The sequence below is a fragment of the Polyodon spathula genome, chromosome 4 (genome assembly GCF_017654505.1).
Source record: "Polyodon spathula isolate WHYD16114869_AA chromosome 4, ASM1765450v1, whole genome shotgun sequence".
Taxonomy (NCBI): Eukaryota; Metazoa; Chordata; class Actinopteri; order Acipenseriformes; family Polyodontidae; genus Polyodon; species Polyodon spathula.
The window spans coordinates 8,830,189-8,852,194 of record NC_054537.1 but is presented as its reverse complement, the minus strand read 5'-3'; the positions used below and the strand labels follow the sequence as shown (position 1 = coordinate 8,852,194).

Sequence of the window (22,006 nt, the reverse complement as noted above, 5' to 3'; positions counted from 1 at the left end):
TCGCTAATTATGAAATAAAGCAATAAATATCAGTCACTAAACTGATAGAGGTTAGCAGGGACAGACGGAGTGCTGTACCTGAACGTGACTTAAAGTTGTATGCGCAACGCTTGTCTTTTTCAGCAGCTGAGCAATCGAAAGGTCTGGGACAGAAGCGAGTATTGCACCGCCTTGACGAAGCTACTTTATCATTTTGACACTACACCTCTCAGAAATTAGACCAGGTTTACTCTAATGCTTAGATAGATTTTTTTTTCCAGCGGGTTGTTTTCTTAACGTTGATTAGTGCTTAATTTTCCATTGCCATGGCCTTTCAGATTTCTAACAGTCTGCAGAGGGAGTGAGAAAGGACTTTATTGCTACATGCAATGATGAGTGCTGCACTGTTATTCTTTTCATGAACTCCAATACTTTTAAGTACCAGTAATCTTGTTTCTGAAAACAGAACAAATGAGCCATTTCATGTGGAAAGGTACGTAGTAATTCTCAAGTCTGAGACCAATTTTCATTGCTGCTGCTGCTGCTGCTTTCTTTGTACCCATCACTACTGGAAGATCCTTGTGCTGTGATTGGATGCACCCACAAGCTGCACCCAATCAGAAGACTGAATGGAATGCTCAAATTCCACAGCAGAGCATTTGCAAGTTTTACAGATGTTGAAATGCTGTACACTATTCCACAAGCACTTTAACCCAACTGCAGTTTAAACACTGTGATAGTCTGGAGTTCCCTACAATATTTAAAAATCAGTAGATAGAGGCAATACTATGCAAAGGGGTTATATGCTATATGCAGTATGTAATGCCTAAGGCAGTACTCTGTTAGTTCACAGCGTCATAAATATGAAGCAACACATTCTAGGTGTTGGAAAGAAAGGGATCTTACAGCATGTCTGCATTCCAGTCTGCAACCTCATAATAACTCAAACACACAATCCAGGCAGCGGAGTGATTAAACTAGCAACCTCACTGTATGGACTATGTCTGTGTTCAGGTGCTTTGATCCGAGTCCAGGGGCTGCTCACCTGTCCCTCTTGCCTGCCATACGTCCTGATTTTCATTACATGACAATAGCTGTTATCTACTTCATGCTAATATTGGGCTCGGCTTTCGCCAGCATGGTGGTAATATAGCAGCCCTCATTGCCTGTCCTCTGACAGGTAACATGGTGTTCCTATTGACCCAGTGTTGATGGCTGAAGTGTTGCAGGGATCAAGCAACGTGGAGCCTCCCTAGCGCCTCAGCATGGCAGCCGTCTGGAATGGGCTGGGTGGAGCACTTCACAGGGGTCATCAGGTGGGCATGTACAGTACTGAATCTAAAGAGAAGATATGAAGGATACAGTTTTTTTTTTTGTTTTTTGTTTTTTTTTTTATTGCTGCCTATAGACAGCAGTGCACTGGTTCTTACTAAAAAAAACAAACAAACAAAAAAAACCACACTTTGGTTAACCTAGCCTGGCCTTCATGTGTCTACGGCAGGCAAATAGAACAGAAGTGCTGTTTGAAACAATGTGTTCTGTGCGCTGTACTATTTGTACAAATACAATAGGATATACCAAATGATTCGAAACAACAACAAGAATATATTAGTTCAGATTACTGAAATAACTGAGACCTGTACTTTAAATTGTGCTCTTTAAATTCCCTGGATTATTTTAGAATATTAAGCTGGTAAACTTTCTTGACTGCTGGTTAGCCAGTATTGCTAATCGTAACTGTTTAAGAGGACTTTATCATCGGTGAGAATGTGTGCACATGCAGCCTCAGGTTAATGCTGTATTGCCTCTGGTTGTAACCACACAGACATAAACAAACCCCATTGTATTTGAAATGCCCTCTTTAAATTGCCATGTTATCTCATAAAGCACATAAGGAAATCCAATCATTAACTGCTTTATATATGAATCCTCTTGACAATGCTGAAACATTGAAGAGTCAATAAATATCATTACTGTTATAATGTAAATCATAGTATTGGTTCTCAAATTAACTTTATGTACTTTTTATGTGTTTATTTTTTAAATTGTATTTATCATTCATTCATTTAAAATAACAGTAGTGCTGTAATTAGAGGATGTAGTTTTGTAACCTGTGTAATTGTAACAGTGTTTGGTGATAAATAGGCTATTCCTGACCTTGGACAGATAGCTTGCATGTCATGTCTTTCTGTGTTGAAGGTGCTGGTGTAGGGCTAGGTGATGTCATTTAAGGCAGTGTGTTACCATTATGGCTTGGAATTAAACCAATTAAAAATGTGCTTTGATGAATGTAAAAACCTCACTTGGGACGAGTCCAAGCATTTATAAACTATTCTGTAGTGTAGGTATGCCCACATCAGATTTTGTCGCACTCTAACATTAGCTGGGCAACCCTTGTGTGTTTGTGATTTAAAAAAAAAACAGAAAGGTACACAGGCAAGGTCTTGAAAACTGACAGACTTCGCAATGTACCATGATGTCCAGTTTATCCTCAGCATTGTTAACAGTGCCTTAGCCATGCCGGCAAAGTTCACTGGATTCCAGCTTTACCTGTGAGAGTCGAGCACTAGCTCATTCCAGGCACATTCTGTATGTGATCAGAGCAAGTACATGAGCTGGCAAGCAATTTGTAACAAGGAGGACAGAGTTATTACATCTGTCATTACTATTATCTTGATTAACACAGCAAAAATATCTTTCAGGAAAAGAAAATATTGAATTAGGAAGAAACACAAGAAAATACACAGAAATACATAATGCTGCGCTATTAAAAAAAAAAAAAAAAGGGAAGGCCTTGCTACAGTCTCGACAATAACCTGGGACAGTCATAAAAGGCATTTGATTGCTTGTGCTTGTCAATAAAAGTAGGCTGTATGCCAGCATAATGTACTTTTTTTATAACTAAACAGCTGTAACAAGGTGGCCCCGTGGTGCGGTATATCTTTGTAATAAACACAGGCAGGATACTTCAATTGTGGTGTTCTTTATTCAGTTCACAGCTGTCGTTTAACACAAAATAAACAAAACAAACAGCCTACCTTCTTTAGAAGGTGTTATCTATACTTGATCACTTGGTCCTAACTAAACACATGATGGCTAAGCCATTTACCTGTACAAAAAAAATTATCAAATCATTGAAGTTCACCCAGAACATAAACAGTTCCCCAGACTACAGCTCCCACTCCCACTCCCACTCCCACTCCCACTCCCACTCCCACTCCTACTCCCACTGTACCCCCATCTAGATGGGTTCACCCTGTCCCTTTTTAAAGGGCTCACAATCACCTCTATTGTAGAAACCTGTCAAATCAGTTAAGCAAATATTAGGCCAATTAAGCGGGTCGTGAAACCAAAGGCCTTCTGGGCAGTGGAGTTCTCTTTCTGAGCCCTGTAGTCAGACTGACCCCTCTAGAGGAAGGAAGGTGAAGTACCTGGCTAAGGCTCTCTGCATTCTCAGGCTAACATGATTGCCCTGACTGAATTACACAGCCTATTTCATTGTTCAATGTAACTAATTAACCCCTCCATTCCATATCTGTGAATGTTTACTGCATCACTGTGTTAAATCTGAAATGAACAGACTACTGGAGCAACTGACAACAGTGTGCCCTTGTGACATGGAAGCATCACAGCCCAAGCTGTTACCAGCAGGAATGAAACCGAGAGACAGAAAGCTGCAGTGTTGCTAGTGTGCATGTTTATTAACAAAACAAACCTAAAAACAGGAACGAAATAAACTGTCACGAGGGCCAAAATAAAATATTCAAACAAAAGAATAAATCACTTGTGCATTAGCCTTCACTACAGACACAAAACAATACAAAAACCACAAACACCTCACCCTCACAAAGGTTTTTCTGTCCTTTTATACTTGTGGCCACTCCCCAATTAGCATATATAACCTAATTGGGGAATGGCCACACCTGTGATTCCTGGCAGGGACAGATTTAACCTCATCCCTGCCAGCCTTACATTCCCACACACGATTTACAGCAGCAGGGCTTCTGCCCTGCCACAGCCCTATTTACAGCATTGTAATGTTTGATAACACTTTACATCAAGTGTCTCTAATCTCATCTTGTAATTAAAGTTGCATTGTAACTGTGACACTTAATGCATTTTTTATGGCAAAAATAAAAACAGTTTGATATTCATGAAACTGTTAACAAATAATGTAAATAGGTTAGTGAATAGGGCCAAATGTACCACCTGCAGTATTTCAGAGTACAAGGCATAAACTGCGGTTGTTTCTGTGAATCTATACAAAAGCTTGAATAAGCAGCCTTTCTTCAGTGTATTGAATGCACTGTAATCATCTAATATTCATGTATTTTTTATTAGATATTGTGCTTTTACTGCTGAATGTTAGCTAATAGGAACAAGTGCAGCGCCTCAAGGATGTGGGTGCATAGCACAGGGTTATGAAGGTTATAGATAACCCTGATGATCTGCGGTCTCTTCAATCATAGTTTAGCTTTATTCCACTCACACACACGCACACAGTTCAGTTTCTCTTCTGTAAATAACAGCGTAATCTGCACATTTCTTATCACATCAGAGCAGATGTGTTCAGTGCCTTGTTCTGTGGCTCAGAGACTGACACAAACTAGGAGAGAACAGTGGCTATGCAGGTTCTATATTTAGATGAGGAATGACATTGAAAATACATACACACACATTGTTCAAAAACAAATGTACACTATCATTTGTTCATTGCAGTGAAAGACAACCGGCAGGTAGATTTAGAATAAGATAGTCCCCCATTGGTCTATTCTTTCTACTGAGGATGTCCATACTAGTTATTCACTTTTGTCTGGCTATTCGGAAAAGTAAAGATTGGTGTATATCTCTTCAGGCTCATACCTCAAAAGGCAACAAAAGTGCTAAAGAAGCCTCTGTTGCAAGTGCAAGACAAAAATAAGTATTGAAATAAGACTTTCATAATATGCCAATAAGTCATTATTGTCATCAAATACAGATTGGCTTACAGTAGCACGTATTGCATTTGTTTAATGGTCTGCTGTTTTGTGTGGCGTCATCTTTCCAATCCTGAAAAAAGGGTGTGCTGTTTCCTTTCCTACTACACTTCCATTGTATTGAAAGAGTTAAGGCACAATGGACTAGGTGCACAATTGCTACAATATCCTCTTGGATATTTTCCTATTGTTAAGGCTAAAGGAATTATGCAAACACTCCTGCTGAGTTATCAGATTTGCAAATGTTTACATACTCCAGGTGTCTATGCTAGAGGAAATGCAAAAACAATGGTGAATAATGTCCTTACTGTTACACGAAAATGAGAGCTAGCAAATCATTCATTTTACACCGTTCTGCTTTCCGGAGAAAACACCTGCCAGCCAATCATTTTTCCCTTATAAAGGGTTACGGACTCATATCAGTGCATTTCAGTTTATAATATGTTTTGCATAGCTTTCATATGTACAACATATGACATCATAGGTATAAATCACATTAAAGTATAGGGTCCAAATGTAAAGGCAACATTTCTCAAAAGAATAAATCAGTCTTACCTAAATAATACATTATTATTTGTTGTGTGGTTGATGAATTAATTCTGGTATTCATGACACTGTTATAGAATGATGCTGGCAGTTTCATGCACACAAACCTGTATTCCTTCAACACGCCACATAAAGATTCTGTAAAGAAATTGTACCCTACCATGTGTTTCACAACTCATTTACATCCTCTCTGTTGAGCCACAGTAGGAGGAACGATGTTGCCCCCTGCTGGTGAGGCAAGGTCATGGTGTAAACTCTATTAAACTTGCTCCGATTCATAGATTGGCTGCAGGCATGAAAAGTGTGTACTGTGATAATATTGTGGCCCCCTGCTGGTCAAAGGTAATGTGATCCTTTTTACAGCGGTTAATACACTGGCTTGGGAAGTATGAGACGTATTTTAATGATTAAACATGGTCATGTAAAATATTGATTTGTGTATATAATCTGCCAGTGGGTTTAATCTAGTTTATGCTGCATATTTTAATGATTAAACATGGCCATGTGCACACATTTTATTTTTTTCTCTAATTCTTTTGATCTTTGTGCATATTTATTCTGTTGTAACAGTTTTTCAAGTATCCTCTTCTTTCCTTGGCTGCTTGGTTGGATTGTGGTTTAGTGGTTGTCTGTTCTTACAGTCTACCAACCTGACAGCCATTCTGAAAGATTCTCAAGAATTCTTTCTAAAATGACAGCAGTATTTTGTGTATAGGCCAGTATTCTATACTACTTGGACCATCACAGACAATAAGCCAATACTCTCCTCTTAATCAATAGTTTGCATTAAATTGATATTTAATCTGTTAGAGCATGCCTCAGAAAGACATACATATACATTGTCAGTATGATTAATCTGAATGCAGCCATGAATTCTCTATCTAAAAACAGTGCCATGAAAATATGTGTCTGAGCTCTGCAAAGCCATTGAGTGCCAGTGACTAACATTACAGAGATTGACACTGATAACACCAAGGTGAATTGTATCCGTTGGCTGCAAACAAGACAATGTAGCGAAGCCAGGCAGCAGGGACTAGAAAGGTGCACCCATTGGGAAGCACTGCAGGAACTCCAATTGCAAGAGAATCATTGTGATTTTCATTCATTATAATTGTAGTTTTTCCAAAGTTTTATTACAGGAAAGGAAGTTACGTTGTACACCCTCTCATTTCTACAGTATGTATCTGACTAACCTTTAACACTAGAAAGTCAAGATTCTTGGTCCATAGCCTAGACTAGCTCTAGTTCTGAATCCATTGCTGGACAGTCTGCAAGTATAGATCAGTTGGATGATCTATTGAGAATAGTGGCAAAAGATACCCCAGACATATAACTATTCTCTATATAAGCAGCTAAGAAAATATGTTTTGTCATGTAAATTCTGTATTTAATGAACTAGTGACAAGACAATCAGACAGCTTAAAGGTACAGACCAATAAACAGGGTATACAACATTTCATACTGCTCTCATCTACATGGCATAGTTTCCAATTCTCAAGATAATATTCTTCGGGTTAATACCCCACAGGGGCTTTGTGCATCTGAGTCTAATTGTAAGAAATTGAGATTAACTGGATTATCTCACTTTATAAACCTGTACCAGCTACCCTGTAATAATAATCATACAAACAGCACTAGACTCATTACATATTGTTAGCAGTAGCAATCAGCACGTGCAGTCCTTTATGCATTGTGTCCTCTGCATATTGCACAGAACTTTCATTCAGCTATAAGGAAGCTAATTTCTGAGCACCACCTCATGGAGGTTGACCACTGGGACATTACAAAATACATGCTTTCAAAAACAGACACATTATTTCTGAGCACCACCTCATGGAGGTTGACCACTGGGACATTACAAAATACATGCTTTCAAAAACAGACACATTATTACTGGAGGAAATCATCTGCTTTGGTAAATATTATCATGTCACCTCTGTAATCCTTCAATTCAAATCGGATTTAAGATATTTCTCCAGCAGGGAGAGCCTATATCTCTTGTTAAATATTGTAATAACGCTAGACTTGTAGCACATGTTTTCTGTCACTTTGCAGCTGATCATGTTTCCCATTGTGTATGCATTATGCTGTGTTTACAGTGCTTTCTGGTGCTTTTACTATTTACATGGTATTTTCTTTCCTGTTCCTTCATGACTATCTTATATGATTAACAAGCTGTTATCTGAGTAGATAACGTCATAACATTTCCATACATGGGTATGTGTGGTCATTTTGTCCCTAGAGATATGATTTTTTTGCTATTTCGCTATTTTAATGTTTAAGTAAATCACTTTCATGCAGCAGCAATATTATATTATTCCAAAGAATACCGTTTTGAATGATCAGGTGCATGGCTGATTAAACGTGATTGTTATTATGCAGAGCCTAGTAACCAAAGTGGTATTATCAGGAGCTTGCTTCCATTGACTCTGCGTTATAGTCTGTGAATATGCGCAGAGACATTAACGGGAGTGACTATTTTTAATTGGTCTAAGACCAACTTGGTATATTGCTAGCAAAAGCATAAGAATTGTTGAATTCAAAGCCGATTTTAAAGATGACTTTTTAAATGCATTGCCAACCCTTTTGATGGAAAACCCAAAGAAAGCACCGGTGTGTGGTTTGCTGATTTTCAAATGGTTGGTGCTGGTTCTAGAAGAATAGGTCCATTATTTTTTTATTTATTTTTTTTTTCATTGTAATGTTATAAAATCCATTATGTTGTAATACACACAAAATACGAGCCCTGTAAATGATTGTTCTCAATGGGTAGGCCTGAATCTAAAAGGGGTATGACTTTAGTTACGTGCCAAGCTTTTGAGTTTAAGACTTAAATCAATTGTTAACCCGTAATCAAAGATAACGTTTAATGTGTTTGAACGAACGTAGCACAGCCCGTCTTTCAGCACCATGTAAAGAGCGAGGCCGCGTTAGTTTTCGTTTTGTTCAGAAACGCGTGCTCCGCGTTTCTTAGCAACCACCGTCAACAGAAACAAGGAGACCCGGTCACTGCACAGTTCAGCTGCAGATCAGTGTAGTGCAGTACAACACAGCAACAGTTAAGGTAAGCAAAATATAAATGATGTAAGTGTGACATCTCCAGTTCAGATTTCACGTCCACATTTTAGTTAAACAACATTGCCTTTACCTGTTAGTTTAAGCTTATGAATAAATATCATGTTGTGTGTAAGTAGCAAATGTTTACGAAACGAAGCAGTGTTCCACCAAGCCACTGTACATATATAGCTATTCAGATACCGATGGGGGAAGAGGGAGGGAAATCAATAAATGTTCTAAAGACTCGGTAACTAAAGTCTAACCTCTTTTAGATTTACTACACTTTTCTCCACGTTTTCCTAATCTTGCTTGATATCTGCTCTGCCCGCTGCTGTGTTGGCATAGTGTAGCTGATAGCTGTCCTTTTCAATGGCAATATTTAACTGAATAGATCAGACTGTTGCTTTAGCCCACGCATGCCATTCTGTAAAAATTGTTACTTATTTCAGAAACAACATTGTTTCCCTAGATGAAGAAAAAGGGAAAGAATATGTTATAACTAGCCTCCATCTGAAAAGCTTTGATTTATATTATATCTATATTTGTTTAGTTTCTATGTACATTTTTTAAACACAGTTTTCCAGTACAATATCCATTTGTTCCATGAATGCAGAATATCTGAGTTTGATTAATGAAATTATCTGTATATCGTTTAGGATGGGTAAGAAGGTGAAAAAAGAAGCAGAGCCTCCTCCAAAGGATGTGGTAAGAGTTACTCAGAAGAAAAAAAAAATCCTTATTCAAATCTTCTAGAATCTCTGCATGGGTAGAAACAGCAGTGAGTGCTTCTAGAATCTGCATGGGTAGAAACAGCAGTGAGTGCTTCTAGAGTTTGTGCAGGGGTTGAAAAAGCAGTGAGTGCTTCTAGAATCTCTGCAGGGGTAGAAACAGCAGTGAGTGCTTCTAGAATTTCTGCAGGGGTAGAAACAGCAGTGAGTGCTTCTAGAATCACTGCAGGGGTAGAAACAGCAGTGAGTGCTTCTAGAATCACTGCACGGGTAGAAACAGCAGTGAGTGCTTCTAGAGTTTGTGCAGGGGTAGAAACAGCAGTGAGTGCTTCTAGAATCTCTGCAGGGGTAGAAACAGCAGTAAGTGCTTCTAGAATCACTGCACAGGTAGAAACAGCAGTGAGTGCTTCTAGAATCTCTGCAGTGAGTGCTTCTAGAAACGGGTAGAAACAGCAGTGAGTGCTTCTAGAATCTCTGCAGGGGTAGAAACAGCAGTGAGTGCTTCTAGAATCTCTGCAGGGGTAGAAACTGCAGTGAGTGCTTCTAGAATCACTGCACGGGTAGAAACAGCAGTGAGTGCTTCTAGAATCTCTGCAGGGGTAGAAACAGCAGTGAGTGCTTCTAGAATCACTGCACAGGTAGAAACAGCAGTGAGTGCTTCTAGAATCACTGCACAGGTAGAAACAGCAGTGAGTGCTTCACTCACAGCATGCCAGGGCTTTTAATAGCTTTATCAGTATAGTTTGTAATGAGCAGATCCACCTCAGCAGAAGATAAATGTCACACACATAATTCAAATTATACTGATTTACAACAATGCAAAATATAACAGGTGTATGTATAGTTATATGTTTATAGGGGACCACCCCTAACAGACTAACAGACTGAAAAACTGTGCTTTCAACTATGCCCAAAAATTATTTGTTGGTATTACTGAAGCTCATTAAAAAGCATTATTAAAATGCTGTATTGTTTCATTTTAACATTTAAAAAAAATAAAAACGTATATATATATAAATACTTTGTCACATGTTAGAGAGAGCAATATCCATATGTGCAGCAGTAATATATGCTGTAAAATAATGTATTTTTGTAAAATGTATACAGTGATAAAGCTTTAGATTTTGGTAAATACATGTGAAAATAGGCTAATGTTTTAGTGGTTTTCAAGCTACTGCTTCCTTGCTCGTGCTCTTAACATTACTGATCAATGTAAATTGTGCCCTGCATACAAAACCATGATGTGTATTTCCCTTTAATAAGTTGACAGTGAAAGGCAGGGTAATTTATTTTGAAGTCAGGCAATGTATTGTGAATTGTTATGTTATGGTACTGGACTGAAGTCCACTTAATTCATTTAATATCTATACTAAAATGAAACGTTTGAGTTTCATTTAGACTCTTACTTCTATAAAGATACTTTGGTTGCCAACATTAAATTCAATGCACACTCTGTAAACTAAAGCAACGATTCATTTGACATCCTCTTTTTTATTTCGTAGTTTGATCCTGTACCTATTGGAAGCAAAAATCCAGCCACAGTGGTGCTTATGCTACATTCTCCAGAACAAGAAGTCTTAGTCAAAGCATGTGAAGCCATGTACAGATTTGCTGAAAAGGGTTGGTATTAATATATAAATTTGCTATTTTTGTTTAACACACAATGCCTGCTGCACTTAATCATTCCAGCATCATTAACTTTGTCTGCAATAGAAACCCTATTTCACAGATCACCTCTGAGAACATAGTGAACTGTACATCTGATCTTTTTGTACAATACTTATTCCAGTATGTGGTTGAATCCACATGCAAATCAAATAATGGGAGAACAAGACCTTTAGATTTGTTCCGCTGCTTAAAGAGCAGCTTGATTTTGTAAAAATGTATCAGACAAAATGGACAACCTGATCACTGTGGCCAGCAGCACTGCAAGGTCACGCACCAATTGTATGTGTATGATTAAAAACATCCCAACATTGCATATTAAGGCTGTCAAAATGTTAATATCATTTATTATATGCAATTTTTATAATAATTCCAAATGTTTGGTGAGGATTTGCCAGCTATTACAATAGCAATGAGCATGATGTAATTTATGAATGTGAGAATGACAGAAGATAAAAGTGTCTTTCAGAATCTGAATACTAAACATGAACAGTGCAGTAGTCTTTCACCCCTGGATGTAAGAGTTCAAATCCTTCTCCCGACACACATACATTGAGTTTGTCAATGGCAGTCTCAGATTAGCCGCAGTGGACTGTAGCCCACATCACAAACCTCCACACAATATTGCGATAGAGCTTTGGTTTGCTGTAACCTGAATGTGGTTTGTACAGTTGCGTATGTAGGTAGATGTATTTATTTATTAACAAATTCCAAGTTCAATCTTTACTTAAATATTGGTGGAACGAAAGCAAGCTTAAGGGGTTTAAAGAATATGTTTGCAAGTGAAATGAACCAGAAAATAAAGAACAATTTTCAAAATAGATTAAAAAATAAATAAGACGCTATTAAAAAAAAACAAAAAAAAAAAAATGCTGTGGGATAGTGTGGGTGTAATCTTCCTTTTTGCCTTTCTAAAGGTGATGAAAACAAAGCAACCCTCGTTGAACTTGGGGCTGTGGAGCCGTTGTCCAAGCTGATATCGAATGAAGACAAAGTGGTGCGCATAAATGCAGTCATGGCATTGGGAGTCATGGCATCCCACAGTAAGCATAAACTACATACATTGTAGAAAAAGAATGCAGGACAGCGTAGCACAAAGGAATAAAGTATGCGAAAGAAAGGAGATAAGTTGTGCATGTAAGCTGTACTGTGTTTTAATGTAAAGTAATGAAAATAGAAATACAGAAATATTTAATATCTCTTATTCAATAAAGAAATAGTTAATATCTCTTATTCAATAAAGACATAGTTAATATCTATTATTCAATAAAGCATATCTATTAGTGTCTTGTCCAAATTCAGTGCTAAGGTTTTTTTGTTGTTGTTTTGTTTTGTTTTTGTTTTTATAATTTAGCTTGATATTGCTTTTCATACACAAAATAAATATATATTAATTATAACCAATAGTATATATGTGATGATGGGCCCTGTTCATATTGATAATTATTTTTAATCGCTGTTTTTTATTCATAAAATGGAATTTGTCATTCATTAAATTATTCTAGACCTAATACTACAGTAATAGTAAACACTACTAGCAACTTGCTACAGTATTTGTTTATATGTATAAACACTGTAGATATTAGAAATAAAAATGTTTTTATATATAGAATGTATTTATGGTCAATTAACAAGTGTTATTCTTCTTTTTGTAGATGCTGTTAAGAAGCTGTTGAAAAAGCTGGATGTTATACCATCCATTTTAGCAAGACTTGCACCAGCCGGTATGTTTCTCTTGACATTAGCAGAATCATTTTCCTTTGTGTCTTGTTTTAATGTGGCTCCCCAGGGACAGCTTGCATATACAGTATCTGAAGTGCCAGGGAAGCAGTCAAAGAAACTCATGTGCTTGACGGTACTGGAACAAAAAAGTGCAGTATTACTAATGTGTTTGTTTTCACAAAATAAATACATGAATGTATCATCCTTATAATTGCATCAACAGCAACACAGTAGTTAAAAATGCATTATACAATTTATTGTATGTTTGTTTCTTCTCACAGAAGACACACTTATCCATGAATATGCAAGTCTGTGTCTGGCCTACCTGTCTGTTGAATACACAAGCAAAGTTCAAATATTTGAACTAGATGGGTTAGATACTCTTATCCGCCTTCTTTCAAGCCCTGATCCTGATGTCAAGAAGAACTCCCTAGAGTGCATTTACCAACTTGTTCAGGTTGCAGTTTATTTTATGCTTTCAAATTTGATGTAGACAAACATTATACATTTAATTGAAAATATGCAATTTATATAAATGCATATGCAGCTATTTTTCTAAATTGTTTACAGTTTCACTGATCTTTTGTATAAATACAACAGCCTAGTGTCAGAAAGGCAAGTGGGTGAGCCCAAATAGAAAGCCCTAGTCCTATTGTGCAGCCACTCATGAAATATATGGAGAGGAACAATCTTATTTGAAATAGCATTCAGTTGTAAAAACTAAATCTTAGGTTTTTAAATGTCTTCCTTTCTCCTCAGTACTGGAGCGGCTCTTCAGTTCGAATTCCCTAGAGAAAGTAACATAGCGTTAGATCTTCCAAAGTGTTTTTATAAAACTAATAGCCAGCACCATTTGTTTTGCTGGCAATACACTGCTGTGCACTAGATGGTGCTGCTGCTGACACGTTGGCTGAACTGGCCTATGTTACATATGACTGTCTTAGGAAGTTGCTGTAGAACTGGAGAGCAACTCCTGAACTCATAAAAAGCGTAAGGGAACAGTAAAAGGAACACAGTTCATGTACAGGACCTTTGATTGAATTCTGCCATAGAATAGGGTAATAAAGAAGTTGTGGGTGAGTGGCCTTTACTTTGTTTTTATCCTTTTTGATAACTGTGTTTATACATTACAGGATTTCCCAAGCCGTGCTGCTATTCGGGAGCTGAATGGAATTCCCCCCTTGCTTGAACTGCTCAAGTCTGAATATCCTGTTATCCAGCAGCTAGCGTTGAAAACTTTAGCAACAATTACCCACGATGCAGAAACCAGAGTGGCACTCAGAGATAATCAGGGATTTGAACAGCTCATTGAAATCCTGGGGAACAATGTAAACAATACAGAGATTTATTATGGATAAGATTAGTTATAAAACTACTACATAAAGTAAATATAAATACAGATGAGTCTGATCATTTGACTAATTTATGACTTTTAACTAAAGGAGGTCCAGGCTAAAATATATATATTTAGATATATATATATATATATATATATATATATATATATATATATATATATATAATATATATATATATATATATATATATATATATATAGGGTGTTATTACCTTAAAACCTTGAGTTTTGCTTTTGTAACTATAACCAAACGCAAATGCATTCCTTGTTGCAAGTGGTAGCAGAACAATTAACAAATTTAAAGTTCAGTCTTTACTTAAATATTGGTGGAAAGAAAGCAAGCTTGGTGGGTAGCAAAACCCAAACAACTGTTTGGCTCACAGAGGAGGGTAGTTTGGGTCCGTACAGCTAAAACTGCTGGGGAATTTAAATAAACTCATCTTTCTGATTTAGCAAAGAGCACAGAAGGCTACTATATATGGAGGAATATTGTGAACATATATATTTTTTTTTTCTGTAAAATAGAGCCTTCTGAGATACTGCAGGTGTCTGTGTCAGCTTCCCTGAATTCCTAAATGGTTCACATACAATTTTAAAATACATTTGATAATAATTGTACAATGAACGCTCCCACCTTAGCTAAGATTATATGAGATAGAAAGATGTCAGCATTTTCCCTGTGATTGCATTAGCAATTTATTTGGCATTAATTAGCTCACTTGTTTTGCTTCCCACCAGGAATTGAATGACCTGCATGTAGAAACACTTGTGGTGGTATCACATTGCATGGAAGACATGGACACAGTGCAGCGGATTCAGCAGACTGGGGGTTTAAACAAACTTCTCCAATTAGCCGAAACATCTACCCTTCCAGAGGTCCAAATGAATGCTGCTAAAGCCATAACTAACACAGCACAGAGCAGTATGTCATTGGAATTAAATAGTTATGGCAGCTCAGCGGTCTGTGTTTCAGAGTATTGCATTCAAAATGATATGTTGCCTCTGTTTATAGAGAGTAGTAAAATTCTACCACCGAGAATGAAGTAAAAGTAGAATGAATTGGAGCGACAGACAGAACTTGTGGCATCTCATATAGTAGATGTTCCAAGTGGGCAATATAGTTCATCTCACCCAGTAAGCCTCTTATACTGTATATGTATGAAGCATAATGAGCTTGAATCCCCATTAATTCAGTACAGCATTTTTACTAAAAAAAGAAAGAAAAAAAAGTTTTGCTACATCATCAGTTTGTTTTTCCCTTTCAAAAAATTCAAATAAATGTTTTGTGAATTTAGCACATTGTTTGAAAGTTTAGACAGTTTGAAGCTCTTCCATTTATACCCAGCTGATGCCACAAACCACAGGTTTGCCTTTGAAATGAACTTTTATGAATGTGAAATGTCTTCATTTGTGCACTGAAAGCTGTTTTTACATCTCTTTGAAAGATGAAAACAGGAAAATTCTGCATGAACAAGAAGTTGAGAAAACCCTGGTAACCCTTTTGAGGGTGGACCATGAGGGACTCAGAACAGCAGCCTGCCAGGCTATAGCCATTATGTGTGAGAACTTGGCCAGCAAGGATGAATTCAGGAAGCTTGGTAAGTGAGATAAAACAGTAAAGCACGACAAAGAACTATGCGGTCTGGCTTCCCTGTTGCTTTAACAGCAAAGTTTAAATCTAAAAGAATATATAAATACAAGTCATTTAGTTTACAGCTTTGTAAAATAATAATAATTTATCTGTAGTTTACAAATGATTTGCCTTTGACTGTTTCTCAATTTTAATGATTTCAATAACAAAAATAATTCTTATTACTAGTGTAACTAACAGGACAGACACATTAGGGAGCTGCAGGACTACTGGTTTTATAACTGGTTTGATATATGTACTGCTTTTTCATTTAACAGCATGCTCTTTTTATAAAGCCGTGGTTTCTTGGTCACTTTCTTTCTGCTTTGTCTTCAGCACAGACAGTATAATGGTCACTTTTTCTGTGAAGGTAATATTTTCTGAATGTTGTTTTACAGCAGGAATTCAGCCCATTGTTCAGTTGCTAAACAGTGAACATGCAGAAGTGAAGAAGGCTGCAGCCTTGGCATTATCAAATCTGACGAGTGCAAATCACCTTAACGCTAAGTAAGTTTCAGTATGCAAAACTTTAAGCAGAAGTTAAATAATGGGCCTTTTATTTCAGTATTATTTGAAATATGACTTGCTGATTCTACTTTGAGGATTCCAGATAACAGTGGAAACAATGTAGATGGCATTTTAATGCACAGAAGCAGAAATTATGTGCCTTTTTTTGAGTAAGCAGTTTAACTGAGAGCTAAAACTTTACAAAATGTGTAGCAGCAGCATTTTAGAGATCAATTTAAATGGTGTAATGATCTTAAACAGATTATTTGGCATGACAGTATATTAAAAGCATGTTTAACAACTTGTAAACCCAATAATGTAATATATTGTATTTGCAATTAAACCTACTTAATTAAAGAGTACTTAAAGATATTATCAGCTTGTCTGTGAAAAATAGTCATAAGTTGCCCTCTGCTGGACAGATAAAGGTATAATATTTCCTATTAAAATGGAAACTGCGGTATGTCATTCTTGTGGAGTGTTTGTACAGCACACACTTTGCCCTGATTGAGGTAGCATATTTGAATAAGGTTGTAATCTAGCGTTTGAATGAACCTGTATATAAAGTGATTAACGACCATGTATAATATGATGAAAATGCTGCTTTGTATTGCTAGGAAACTAGTCAAACAATACATATTATAAATGCTTAGCTGGCACTCTTATGGCTGTTATAAAAAGTTAAAAAGAAGACCAATTAGCAGCAAATCTGATTCTAATACAATATACTACTTTTGTAGAGAAGGAATTTCAAGAGTATAAAAATGTTCTGTATATTTTTTTTGTGTGTCTTAACAGTGCCGTTATTGAAGCTGAAGGCGTTGAAGCTTTAGTACAACTGCTGACTGATAAAATGGTTGGAGCTGTGGCACATGCTGCTGATGTGCTCACAAACATGTGCACCCAGGAAGTTTTGCGCTCCAGTATCCTGGCTCAGGGGGCCATGCAGGCTCTGACAGAAGCACTGTGCTCCACCGACAGTCTTGTATTAAGCAAAGTGGTGCTGGCAGTGGCAGCATTAGCTTGTGATTCAGATGCAAGAACAGAGGTAAGACCATTTATTGTTAATAATAATAATAATAATAATATATAATAATAATAATAATAATAATAATAATAATAATAATAATATAATAATAATAATAATAATTTTGAATAGGTTGCGTGATTTTAATAAAACAATACATTAAATAAACAGTAAATAGTAGCCTAGTTACCGTAAAATGTATGTTCTGAGAATACTACTATATTATACAAGAAATCTAACTACAGAGCACATTTTAACTATTTATACAGAATAATGTTTATCTCACAACTATGACTGTTTTAATGTTACTAGGCAAATAAAACAGTGAACAGATGCTTGATTGGATCAGTCCCTTCTTATTCATTTACAGCTAAGAAATGTGGGTGGGTTGGTGCCACTTGTGAAACTGTTGAATTCCAGGAATGATGAAGTCAGGCGTAATGCATGCTGGGCAGTCCTTGTCTGTGCCAGTGATGAGCCCACAGCCATAGAAATGTGCAGATTAGGGTAAATATGTATTTTAAAATGCATGATTTCAGATTTGTATAACTATTGAGTTAATGGGTATGTATGTATTATTTATTTAAAAATTAGCCTGTAAATTAAATTACATTTCTGAGTTTACTGTATTTCTAGTTCATGGATAGTTAATATACATGCAGCATGCGTGCTATAGTATTGACAGATATAAGGGGAGTTATCAAGGTCTTAACACCAATTTTTATTTAACATTCAATATTTAATGGTAATGTTACAAAATTCAAAATAGACCTGAGTGATAACTGAACCTTCTGAGTTGATTGTGACTAGCTTTGTAATATTAACAGTTTGATTTGCCTTTCACAACAAATGGTACAAATTGCAATTGGATAAATACCTCTATAAATCAGACCCAAAGGAACTATACCGCCCAATTTTCATTATCTTTTTTTATTCTTTATTCACATTAGCTTTGCTAGAAAGCTAGAATGAAATGTTACCAAGCTAAGGAAACTGAAACATCAGTTAAAAACCCTGTCCAAGCAGTCCTAGCTGTACACTGTCCTGTACACCGCTCATTTAGGAGCATCATCTTTCTGTTCTAGCTTTCAGTTCTCAGTTGACCTCAAGCTATTTGGCTAAGTTCCTGCTAAGAGTGCTTTGTAATTACATTGCAATATTTTACTCTTAACTACAATATACCCATAAATGTCGGCTTTAGCATATTGCTATTAAGATTGATATTTTAAGAGTTTTCCATCATACTACTGCTGACTAAATTATTCATTAGTGGCCTTGTTTTTTCAAGATGCTACTCTTGCCATACATACACATATATATATATTATTTATTACATACCTTACATAAGGTAATATGAATCAGTGGCCAGCCGCTCTGACCGCTCATGGGCGGATCAGCACTCTATATGATATTTTACATACTGTATATACTAAATCAGGCTGATTTGATTTGCCCATTGGGTGGTGTGGTTACTGGAAACCAGAGGAACTAACATACAGTATGGTAAACAGATATTGAATAAAGAAATGAGTCAGTAAATGAGTCTAAAATGACATGAAATTATAACCCACGTGATAGAAAAACACAGTTTTGTGTGACCATTCTTAGCTTCCTGTGAGTGTGTTAAATACCAGTCACTACTGTTCTGTTTGCTTTTATTTAAAAGTTATTTTTTACAGGGCTCTGAACATTCTTCAAGAAATACATTTATCAACAAGCCGCAAAAATAACTTCAGTGAGGCTGCTCTACAGAGACTGTTTGACAGCAACCTATCCATTAAATACAGTTTTACAGGTTGCTTGTCATCCAGCAACAAAATCACTGATGGGTTTTACGACTACGGACAGGTATGTAATAAGCGATTTTAAAAAACAGTCCATCACCAAAAAAAGGTCCAATTCATTTTATAATTGATGATTTTGTTTTTCTTGTAGGTAAAACCAGACCATAAAATTCTTATATTGGAAGAACTGTATAAACAAAAAGTAAACCAGCATCGTCCAATTGTATTCATTAATGCCAACCCACCTGAACCGTAAGCTGTTTCGTTTTTTTAATGTTGTTTATATTGAGTTTGCCATTTTCCACACGTAGAGATGATGTGATTTCTTATTTCTATATAGAGCCTTAACTGAACTGCCTCCTGTGGAGAACAAATCGCCAGACAGTTCCAGTGGGCGCTCGCCAACTCCCAGCAAAAATAGCAATAAAGACAAAGCTCCAAGGTGTGTTTGGAAAGCTTCTGCTGAGAAAAACAATTCCATCTAGCTGAACTTGCTAGTTAGTGTTTTTATTTATTATCTACTACAGTACATGCAGTGTCACTAATCCCATCCCTGGAAATCTGAATTGACCTGTACTCTGAACCGTGCTATCCTAGTGCAGGCTGATAGCAGCTACAGAAAAGTGTGTTAAACATTTACAGTTGTCATTTCTATTCACGTGGTTGATTTTTGGATTAATGTAAATAGAAGTATAAAAACATAAAACAAAGACTAGACAAGGAACTTTTAGTATAGTACATTATGATGAGTACCCTGATTAGTTCTTTATTAAGGTACTGTACTGATTCTGGTAATATGGGAAAGTTCCTGGGTCGAAGCCAGGTTTAGAGATTTATGAGTGTATTTTGAACAAATATTGATAAAATCTTTAAAACCTTGGGTTACAGCAAAGGAAAAAGTAAAGGCAAAAAAGAAGAAGAAAAAACTAAAGAGGAAGAAGAAATAAAAATACCTCAAGAAGTTGTGGTTGAAAAGAAGCAATGGCTTCTTCCATATGATGCCATATTTCACAGCCTTATCATTAATGTTACCAAGTCAGTGTTGCCTTTACCCAGTACAAAGGAACAGGTGGTGGCACTGGCAGTGTAAGTATTCCACCTTAACAGCCATGTAGTCACTTTTTTTTTTAATTGTTAACAGTAGTGGAAAGAAAAAAAAAGAAAAAAAAAAACGCTTACAATGTTGATTGAAATCACAGGCTTGTTGCAGAGGAAATGGGTGGACCAGTAGAAAAAGACAGACTTCATGAATTTTTCTGGGAACTTCATGTCAGTGAGCTCAAATTTCAATTGCAATCCAATGTCATCCCAATTGGACAAATTAAGAAAGGAACCTTCTACCATAGAGCTTTGCTATTTAAGGTAATTTCTGTGTTATTAGGTTTAAATATGCCACACGTCATATTGGCAGTGATCTTGGTTGTGTGTGTGTGTTATATGATAGTAATATATATATTATATATTCATATATATATATAGATATATATAATATATATATATATATATATTAATATAAATGTAATATTTAACTTTATTACTGTGGAATAACCGAGAATAGGCTATTGCCATGTTAATGACTCCTGTTAGCAATTGCCTAATCAAGTTATATAAATGTATTGTAATTGCATTTGATTACATCTTTCACAGTGGACAATGCATTAAACGTATTTTCTTCTGTGTCCTGTAGGCTCTAGCAGACAGAATTGGCATCAATTCCAGTCTGGTTCGAGGAGAGTATAACAGGGCATGGAATGAGGTCTTGTTAGCTGATGAAGTTCCGAAGGCTCCAGGAAAACTCTTTCCCCCCAAGGCATATGCAGTAGATCTCATGCACAGCCCTGGACACTTGATGAGAAAAAACAGCCCTGAGGCCATTCAGTATCAATGCATATAATGAATTTCCTAAAGCAATACATGTATACCTTAAGTAATTCTTCTAACCGATTTGCCAAAAATGTATAACCCTAACAGAATTGCATATGCATAAAAGATGTGGCCAACACAATTGATATAGTACCTACAAAAGATTAATTGTGGATTTCTGATACCTTCCGGTATAATTAATATAGTGCAATTAAGTATTGGCTATTAAAAAAGCATTACCTTTTTAAGTAATTTTGGCAGTGCTGTGCTTTGTTTCAGTACCCAACAAGAAAAGGAGAGGTGATCCATTTTATTGGACTAACTAAACAATAATTAATCTATAATTAATATCCAACAAGAAACAAAATGACTTATTTAATTATGATGAAACTTTCTAAGGGCCTTCTTTAGTTTTTAAGTGTGTCATAATAGGACAGTGTATGTCTGTCTGACCACCACATTTACATGCTTACATTTATCCAAAGACATTCTTATACACAAGTTATTAAGCATACCAGAGTCTGGGGATATGGAGGCGCCCTGTCTGTCTGATTGTCTGTCCATACTTCACACTTACATTTTTAAATATATCTACAAAAGTGCTTTTTCAATTGTGATGAAACGTTATATATATATATATATATATATATATATATATATATATATATATATATATATATATATATATATATATATATATAGAATTTATCATCCACATCTTAAATAGGCTTTGTACAATATCTCTTAGCATACATATAATTGTCCCAAAATAGAATCCAGCCATCTGGAATGTCTTTGTGTCGGATAGTGTGCATCAGATGATTTGTATCGGTCAAGGTGTTCTATAATACAAGCTGATTTCCACCCCACTCAGTCTTATATGAGTTGGAGGGGTGACAACCCTAACATTTCCACCAGGCAGAATAACTGCTTTTAAATAACTCCTGCAGTAGAATATAAAATATCCAGCAGAAGATAGGCAAGGACATGCGTAAATAAGTGTTAAAGTACATCAGGTTTTCAATGAAAACAGTAACTCACTTTGTTTTTAATGAAATGTTTACATGTTGTTTTTAGTTACACACGGTGGCGGGCTAGTGGAAGAGAACTGAACACAAACTAACACATTGCTTTAACTGACGTATTGAAATTGTTTACACACCTG

At 36.2% G+C, this 22,006-nt stretch overlaps 1 protein-coding gene across 1 annotated transcript; it reads left to right on the top strand.

Moving 5' to 3' along the window:
• The first annotated feature begins 8,488 nt into the window (after positions 1-8,488).
• LOC121314135 (armadillo repeat-containing protein 3-like) lies at positions 8,489-21,397 on the top strand. Its single transcript, XM_041247089.1, has 18 exons — positions 8,489-8,565; positions 9,215-9,263; positions 10,789-10,906; positions 11,869-11,994; positions 12,607-12,675; positions 12,955-13,130; positions 13,807-14,001; positions 14,769-14,952; positions 15,476-15,628; positions 16,059-16,167; positions 16,966-17,215; positions 17,565-17,701; positions 18,874-19,042; positions 19,130-19,230; positions 19,319-19,420; positions 19,867-20,064; positions 20,178-20,340; positions 20,666-21,397. Exons 2-18 carry the CDS (start codon positions 9,216-9,218, stop codon positions 20,870-20,872), a joined length of 2,505 nt encoding a protein of 834 aa, XP_041103023.1. The 5' UTR covers positions 8,489-8,565; position 9,215; the 3' UTR covers positions 20,873-21,397.
• The last annotated feature ends 609 nt before the right edge of the window (positions 21,398-22,006 follow it).